Below are 9,465 nucleotides of genomic sequence, written 5' to 3' on the forward strand. Positions count from 1 at the left end.
AATTAATGATATTTTATCCCAATTGAATTTTGTAATATTTTTGAATTCTCAATAAGAATTAATATGATTTGTTTAGTTTTATAGAAATAAAATGATTGTATTATTTCAATAAGATTCAAGTTCACTTTTCGGAAGTAGACTTTAGAATTATATTTAGCTTAACAAACTTTAAATACTGATTTTCAGTAGCTCAAGTTAAAAGTTTCCATTACAAATTATAACTAAAAGATTATGTAGTTTGGACTAACCAATTTCATGTAGATTGATGATATATACCTGTAAGTCTAATTAGAAAATCTTTGAAGTCCTATGTAAGAAATTGGACTTCACTATAGTGCTAAATAATTAAATTTTAAAATAAAGTTGAATCTCACACTCTAATTATTTGACATATTCTCTTCCTTCTCAATGACTCTTTCTATAACGATTCTAAGTTTTAGTGGAGTTTGGTAAGATTTTGCCAACTGTTTCCACTAGTCCTTCAAATATTATGCAGAAGAAGTCCAATCTATACCCAAAAGAGGAACCAAATTAAGATAAAAGTATTTGATAGTGAATTGTGCATTGTCATAAGGTATTTGATGGAGATATAATCACCATTAGAAGTGAATTCCTCTAGAAGATTTGTCCAAAAAGTAACTAATATCGGTTTGTACTTTAGCCATCTGAAACATCATCATCTTATTATATGAAGATCGATGAGCTGATTTGGAGACAAGATTCTAGATTGGAAACATCTGATAATAGAACATGCCACTATTAGTATGATTTGACTATAGAGTAACCATCTTTAGTAAACATCCAATGGCAATTATCACTATCAAAAGGGTTTTTCTTAGAGAAGTATCTTTTTCTGAAAGAAATTTTAGTTTAGATGCTTTAAGAGTTAATTGCTAACCTATCTTGTATTATACATCCTACTTGCATTAAGAGAATTCATTCCAAAATTTAGCTTTCATATGATGTGTCACTATTGTATAGCATAAGTAGTTCAATATTAAATACATCATGGGTGTGAATATGGCTTGGTAGCTTCAAGCAGCATGCATTATCATTAATTTGTCCATGATCTTACAAGGTCCAACCTTGCAAGGAGAGAGATTTTTCCATTCTCTAGCTAGTACATGGTCTAATAGCCCATAAGAGTCTCCAACTTCAAAGAATCCATCTTCTTATATTTGTTTGCGATAGCTTTATCCTTGATATTACTGGCTTCACTTTGCTTTCTAACACCCATAAATGGAACTGAGATGTATAGCTATATCTTTAACTTTGAGACTACTTATTCTTACATGGAGAATAGGTGCCAAGCCTAAAATACTCTAGGAGTTGCATAACCATCTTGAAGAATCTCCTACTGAAGTGTGATTCTTAAATATATTAAAAGCAAACTCAATCAACGAGAACTAGATCTCATTGCTTTGGTTTGATGATGACCAACCACATAATATCATGTGATGAAAATCACTTCTTGATTCTCTTGGCAAATCATGCAACTATATTTGGTAGATATGACTAGCTACGACATGGCCAGATACACAGTCAAGGCATATTCCATTCCTTAACAAATTTCATCGTATATTTTATGCCAATATTGTACATATTTATGTAGATTTTCTTTATATATATCATACCAAATCTTGTACAATCCCTTTCATAGAGTGATATTAACCTCATATGAAATATATGTAAACCCATTATTATAGCTAATGAAGATTAAGCCTTTTAGCCAAAAATTTTCACCTTAACATGGTTTGTTGTTAGTAAGATTATAAAGAAGATTTCTTGATTTACTAATTTCATATATCAACAGTTTACAGGTGATAAGTCATGCTTAACAACAACTTTGGCCCAATCTTCTTAAGCATCTGTAGAAAGGACTTACAAAATTGGTGTCTCTATGAAAGTGGTGATGTTATTGCCCACTCCATATAGATGCATTATCTCCTTAAAGAACAAAATAGCAATAGTAGAAGTATCTATTATTTTCTTGCAAGCTATAAAATGCACCAGAGTGTAATAAACAATCCTCATTAATAAGCATCAAGTCTACTCCAATTAAGGGCACATTTGGTTTGCAATTGGAATCAGAATTGGAATGGATTAAAATGAAAATAGGAATATTCATTTTTACCAAAACATGTTTGGTTCTCGATCAGAATCAAAATAAAATTTGAATACTGAGAGAGAGTAGAGATCGGATTTTGGAGGATTGTGGTATTCTCATTCTCCTTTGGAATCAAAATAAAATGAGACCCCCCCAAATCAAAACCTAACTCCTCCTAACCAAATATGCCCTAGGTGTTTTGATGCAACAGATAATGTCTCTATTGTTAAAGGGCTTGAATCATAGTATAAAAGTTCAACATTATAAGTAAAATGTTTAGCTTTAGCATCTAAAAACTTCTCATTAAAGATTATTATTAGTCTTCCTTCATAACTGGAAGTAGTTCCAACTCCTTTCAAATAGGAATCATACTCTACAAGTAAAACTTTGTTGAAGCTATGAGAAAGTGAAACTGATGGTTGAAATCTTTTGGCTAATTTTATAAAAGCTTGCTTGGGCCTCTAGCTCATCATAATAACTTCTCCTTCATATAGTTAGTAGTCGGTGCCATCAAATTGCTAAACCTTCGAATAAATTTTCTGTAGAAGGAAGCCAGACCATGAAAACTTCGAATCTTGATACTAAATGCTATAAGGAATAAGCCAATTTTGAACTACCTGCACCCTGAAGCGATTTACCTTCAACCCATGCAATGAGAATGCAGGTTAAAAAGGCTAGGCTCTATATCATCAAGTTAAGTTTCTTTTCGATTGGCATGGTACTTCACGAATTTGTTGCAAAATTGCTATCTACTATGAGGTTTGTCATGGTTCAAATCTTAAAACTTACCAGCTATATACTATTGTACTTTGACACTCCCACTTTAACTTTTAATTAATCAAATTTGGTTAAAGCTCCCTAAATCTTCTTTAAAATAAAATGAAAATATATGCATCATCCAAACTAATTAAGCTGTCTAGATTGTCCAAAAAAATTGATCCATGATTGATATTTGAGCAATAGGTCTAAATTTTGTTTGTAGACATATTAAACATTAGATTATAATGAATGTAAGCATCATTTGCTTGGATATTCCCCAACACAAACTGAAAACATTAAAGCCACTCTAATCAACTACTTCAACAAATATATCTATTTCATTAGTTCATATTTTTCTATTTTTTTATTTTTATTTATTACTCCAATTCAAAATTTTACTCACCTCAGGTAATCCCATATTACATAAGAAAATTTAAAGAAACTGCACATGTATATCCTTTTTTTTGTTTTTAAAGATGATTGAGTTTGAATTACAGTAGCCATGGGTGTCCTTCCTTATAGAATATTTTAAGGATCAAGAAGCAGTGTAAAATTTATGAAAAATTGTTGACCTTACTCGATCCAAAGTCCAAATCTGATAGATCAATAGAATAAATCTTGAGATCTACTCAAGATGACCCAAATAGAAGTGGATCAAGCTTAGATTAGTCTATACTAGACCAAATATAAGACTTAGGTCATGACAAAGTTCCATACAATGTATAGACCTGACCAATTTGGGTCTCATCTAAGGTTGACAAGCAAGATTGTCTTGATCCATCCTATAAGGTCAAATTTTGAATTGAGATATGTTCTTGGTTCATGAGTTAGGTCTGACTCACAATATTGATTCCAATTTATTCACAGTATTAATTCGATGGTCAAGTCAAATCCAGTAGAACTAATGGTGCATGTTTTTCATTTTATTTAATTCTTATTAGAACCAAAGACTGCACAAATAGATCCCAATTAGGAGAAATTCACCATATTTCTCAAGTACCTAAAATCATTGATTTTGTTGAAAGATGAATAATTTATCATCTTTCGAAGACTAACACACGTATGGTACTTTCAGAATTGATGGCAATTAAGAAAAGAGTAAGGAATGTTGTATGTTATTTTAGCTCACATTTTTCCTAGGAAATAGTTTAGACCAAGTGTTAAATCAATTAATTTGTTGGCATTAGCAAATATCATACAATCAAAACTTAACTAGGTAGCAAGCTGATGAGATTACACTGATTTGAACAAGATATATATCAATAAAACTGTAGCTAAGAATGCATATCATCTCTTCGAAATACATTAATTCTTTGCAAGCCTAGAAGTAAAGAAAAGTAGCAATATGGTTATGAACTACTGTTCCAATCCAAAGTTTGCCATTCACCTCCCTCACTTCACTAACTAGTTTTACCACCTCACCACCTCTATCTTCTAGCACTTCAACAATCTTTCCCTCATTGTTGAAGAGCGAGATAACAGTGTACATCTCCATCCCCACCAACCTTGCCAGAAAGTTCATCTTTAGAGGCAATCTAAAATATATGCGTCTTAGCCAAGGATTACGAGAGAAGACCTCTTGAATTGGAGTCCGGCAACAATCAATGGCCACCCAGAATTGGCCTTTTTCATTCATCCTTATATTGTCTGGAAACCCTGGCAAATCTGCGAAGACCTCCAACTGCCCAGTCTTATGTCCTTGTAGCCAATACCTCATTATCCTACAACATATCATGAATACATTTAGATATGCATTAGATAAAATTTAACACTTTGAGTACTATTTATCCACATTGCAATAGTGAGAAACTCAAGCAATCATTACATCTTGTGAATCCACCAATTGCCTAATGCATTTTTGTGTTCAACGACAATTGCATGAAGTAGGATACTAATTAAAGAAAGATTTATTTTAATTTATATGAATACTTAAGTTTCTAAATGATCATGATAAAAACAGCTTGCTAATGATCATTTCTAATAAGATTTTTGTTCATAAGATTCAAATATAGTTTAAATTTACTAGTAAAATTTTATTTAAATACAATTTGTTTGGATCAAATCATGATCGTAGTATATGGCGATACTAATACCAGTAGATGAGCAAATGCTATGGCAAAGTGGGACGTCAGAGGCTCCTAATTGGATCGAGCAACATGGGTGAAACCACAACTAAGGTGCAAAAAATACATGCAAACTAGCATATAAGTGAATAAATGTGCATAAGAACACACATGCACATACACACATATAGATAGGTAAATAGCTGAGATAGATAGATAGATGGAGAGAGAGAGAAAGAGAGATGCCTGCAGTTGGTGGTTTCAGTGAAGAGAAGAAATTCTTGATCTTTTGATATTTGTACTCCATTTGGAAATGCCAAGCCCCGCAGTACAATATGAGTAGTCTTAGACACTGGATCATACCTGAGAAGCTTTCCTGTGGCTTCTCCTTCTAGCATTATGATGAAATGATCTCTACATTAACCAGTTTCATAAATCAGCACTAAGATAAAATGATCTCTACACCACCTAGTTTCCAAATCAGCACTAAAAGATCAAGAAGAAGAACATGAAAGTCTATCAACCAAAAATGCTCACTTTCTATGGTATCTCATGCTAGTATCTGTGAAGAAAATAGATCCATTGCTATGCACATCCAAGTCATTGGCAAAAAGAATAGGCCTCCCTTGCGCATGAGTTGCAAGAGGTGTCGCAATGCCACCATTCGATCCCACAACCATGAGCCCAAAATATGCATCAGCAATGTAAAGCTCCCTAGTCTTCTGATTGAATCTTAGACCTAGAGGCCGGCCACAAAATTTCTCATTCTTATGCTGCTTAGAAGTTGTCGAGTCCACACCATTAGCACAAACTTTCTCAGACCTTCCATGGCAACAATCATAACATTGTTGGTTCTTAATATAATAGTGTTCAAGACATTAATTGAATTAAGACATAGAGAAGGAAGAAGAATTTTTTTAATCTTGCTTACCAGTTAGGATTAACAACTGCAAATGTTTGCCATCCAATACTTTCACCCATCCACCGGACGACACGGCCATCAGCCAAGCCTGTGTATGGTCCTCGCCCCTCCAGATCAAATTCTATCGACTCGGGCCCAAAGACCTCATCGACAAACTCAAGCCTTCCAAACCTCAGCCTACTTTGGTTGTCTCTAGGCCACTGCTGTATGACCTGTTTGTAGGATGCAATGGAATGTTTCACTGGTTGGTAATCATGCCCACCAAGTGGACCTAGATGAAATGGGTCCATGAAAACTAGACCTAGAAATAATACTATGAAGAAGAGGCGTGGGTTTAGCATAGGGACATCCTGCGCATCTAGAACTTTTCTTGCCATTAGAATGCTCCAGCTTATGTTGAGGTTTATTTATTGGAAGCATTGATCATGAAGCTAGTGTGAGTTGGTGATGGTTTAAGAGTAGGTTTGCTTTTTAGTTTAGACATGTGTTTGGCCTTGATCATGAAGCTAGTGTGAGTGGGTGATAGTTTAGAAGTAGGCTTGCTTTTTAGTTTAGACATGTGTTTGGCCTTGATCATGAAGCTAGTGTGAGTGGGTGATAGTTTAGGAGTAGGCTTGCTTTTTAGTTTAAACGTATGTTTGCCCATTATATATGATTCATGATGTCTAAAAGATGACTATTTATCTTTGAAAAATGCCAATGGCATGTCATTGGAAAAGATTGCTCATGGTTGGAGTTAGACATGAGACTGAGCCCATACTGGTGTTAATAACTGCTTTTGAGGATCCTTGTTACATAATATAAAAGTTTTCGAGAAGGATAGTTGGAAATAGACTAAAATACACATGTACTCTCATTTCCTCCCTCTCAACTATTTTTTAGTTGGATTAGACTTACCACTAAGCTTGTGGATTAATCCAATTGTAAAGCAAGATGCATAAACACTTGTGTATTGTGCTCTTTCCATCTCCATTCATGGTGCTTCATGGTTGAACTATTCCATCAGCTCAGCCGTAGATCTGGTGCAACCAATAGTAACTCCTCTCTCTCTATCATAGGGGAGCAAAAAGCCCATATGAATTTTATTCAAAAGCAACAATTACATAGATTCAAACTTACAAAATAGAGGGTAAGGAGTTAGTAATTAAATTGTGATTAATAAAAATAGGAGTAGAGGACTTCCCAATTTGAAAAAAAAAACTAATATTTTGCATGTGCTAAGAATGGGTATGAAAAATATAAAAATGGGAAAAGAGAGAATAGGGGAAGATATTATTCAAGAGAGAGACCTGGAACTTTTTTAGTAGTACACTCAGGATTTCTTGAACAGAGAGATGCCTTGTGTACGGATGGATTTATTTATGTATTTATTGGTAAAGTTCATAAAGAATAGAAAATAAAAGAAATAAAGTCATAGGAAAAAAGAGGAATATCATGGGAGTCTGGAGTAGAGGATCCCTCATGCATTAGCTTCACGCAATAAGGCAAAATCAAGATGGATCAAGGAGTTGTCAGTAAGAAGGATATCTTGAGTCGGACCAGCCAACCAATCCACACAAACATTCCCTTGATGAAGAATATGTTAAGCTTGAAAATATGAAAATGAGGAGAGGAGCCAATGAACCTCTATAAGCATTGGCATCGATGAAAGTAAAACTTGTTTTTGGATGATCTAATGAAATAATCGTAAGAGAGTTACCCTCAAGAATAAGATTAGCTAATGAAATTTGGCCACCACAAATTGGATGGCTTCTAGAGTAGTATGGAGTTCAATATAAGAAGTTGAGAGAGAGGTCAAATGGCAAGCACCAATACAGAGCAGCCTATCTTGATGATCACAAACAAGATAACTAGTACAAGCCACTCCATTCTTCACTAAGCCATCAAAATTAGCCTTTAACCAACCTTGGGGAGGGGGGCATCCAATGCACTAAAATTGGAGCAGAGATGAGGGAGCTACTAGAGCTACAAATATCCTAAGGTCAAGAGTTAGACATAGCTTCAAGAAATTCACTTTCTAGTCGAGATGAAAAAATAGTAATATGCTCTACAGTATAAAAAAGATTTGAAAAATACACAGACTTTTTGCATGCCAAATGCACTATCCAGCATAGGCAACCATAACCTTCTGTTTGATATCTTATGATTGAACTAAGAATTGAACAACATCATCAATAGTATGAAGATAGATATTGGACCCAATAGTATATTTGATGATGGACTAGGTATTCCTCGCAATTAAGCAATTAAAGATTATATACTTAACATCCTCAGCTTCACCACAAATGTCCTAAGAAAGGAGACTTTGGTTTAACAAACCATGATGGCACAAAATTTCTTTACATGGTAGACTTCTCCAAAAACCCTTCCACTAAAATAATCTAACTCTGGGAGCAACTTGAAGTTTCCAACTAGCTAAGAAATTCCTATTATTTTCTATATGTAAATAGTCTTGAAGAGCTAATGCATTATAGACTTGACTCACTTTCATTGTAGCAAAACTAGAATTATACCAAATACCGCAATCGTGTGAAATATAATAGAAAAGAAGTAGGGAAGAAATTTGATAGATCAATTCATGAGAGAAATTCTCAGAAAGAAGTTGCTGGTCTTAAGTGCCAAATTCAGTCATAAGACTTGCTACAGTTTTGCCTTTAAGAGTTACACTCAAGTTGAGAAAAGTAGGTGATTTATTCAAAGATAAATTGGAAATCTAAGCATCTTCTAGGACTTTGACTTTAGAACCATATAGATGCCACAAGAGGGAATATTGAATTGCCCACACAGATTTAGATATAAGATGCTAGATGGATGAAGCCTTTCTAGGAGCCTTACAATAGTCACATCTCCTTGAAAATTTATATTTTGAAGTGACCAACTTCGCCTAATAAGAGTTGGGTGATAAGATGACTGTAGCAACTAAAGTGGCCATAAGAGCAAATCGCCTTAAATGCAAATCCTACAGAACAAATTCACCTATCCTCTTCAGCTTACAAATCTTTTCCCAAGACAGCAAAATGGAGGCCATGCTTGTCAATCTCATAAGCCCAGAAAAAAGATCTAAATAATTTTTAGATTTTATCAATGATAACGATAGGGACGATACAATGAGATAGCAAGTATAGAGGAATCAAGAAAAAAACTGACAAAATTTTTTCAGAACAAAATTATAGTCTGACATTCTCAACTTCTTCCCACCCATAGGTACCCTTAGGTAAGTGAAGCATCCAATCTCGATCCCAATACAAAATTGGTTCTTGATAGCTTTTCTAACATTTCTATTAGTAGATGGGCTAAAGATCAAATGTGATTTCAGAATATTGATTTATTAACTAGATTGATCACATAATGAAGCTAAGATTTGATGGAGATTAGAAGCATTTTAAATAGTGGCTCTTAAGATCAAGTCTAAGTCATCAGGAAACATGACATCGAAGATCCTAGGCTCGATGAAGTTGACTAATAGATCTTCAAACATCCTTCACAGATAGCCACATTAAGCATCCTGGACAGTATATCTAAACATAAAACAAAATTGGATTGTGGACATCCCTATCGAAGATTCAAGGATGAGTAGAACCAAGGTGAAGGAATGCCATTAACAAGGATCACAA

At 34.1% G+C, this 9,465-nt stretch overlaps 1 protein-coding gene across 1 annotated transcript; it reads right to left on the reverse strand.

Moving 5' to 3' along the window:
- Window positions 1-4,187: 4,187 nt before the first annotated feature.
- LOC105033132 (protein STRICTOSIDINE SYNTHASE-LIKE 13) lies at window positions 4,188-6,141 on the reverse strand. The gene is made up of 4 exons (XM_010907807.3): window positions 5,861-6,141; window positions 5,467-5,751; window positions 5,176-5,343; window positions 4,188-4,587 (listed from the first exon to the last, which is right to left on the reverse strand). The coding sequence occupies exons 1-4, from the start codon at window positions 6,139-6,141 to the stop codon at window positions 4,188-4,190; spliced, it is 1,134 nt and encodes a 377-aa protein (XP_010906109.3).
- Between the last annotated feature and the right edge of the window lie 3,324 nt (window positions 6,142-9,465).

This window comes from Elaeis guineensis, chromosome 4 (assembly GCF_000442705.2).
Source record: "Elaeis guineensis isolate ETL-2024a chromosome 4, EG11, whole genome shotgun sequence".
Classification (NCBI taxonomy): Eukaryota; Viridiplantae; Streptophyta; class Magnoliopsida; order Arecales; family Arecaceae; genus Elaeis; species Elaeis guineensis.

Coding starts and splice junctions, on each gene's coding strand:
- LOC105033132 (XM_010907807.3), bottom strand. CDS start 6,141: ATGGACCCATTTCATCTAGGTCCACTTGGTGGGCATGATTACCAACCA. Junction 5,752..5,860: donor GCAGTTGTTAATCCTAACTG/GTAAGCAAGATT, acceptor TTGCCATGGAAG/GTCTGAGAAAGTTTGTGCTA. Junction 4,588..5,175: donor ACTGAAACCACCAACTGCAG/GCATCTCTCTTT, acceptor GATATGTTGTAG/GATAATGAGGTATTGGCTAC.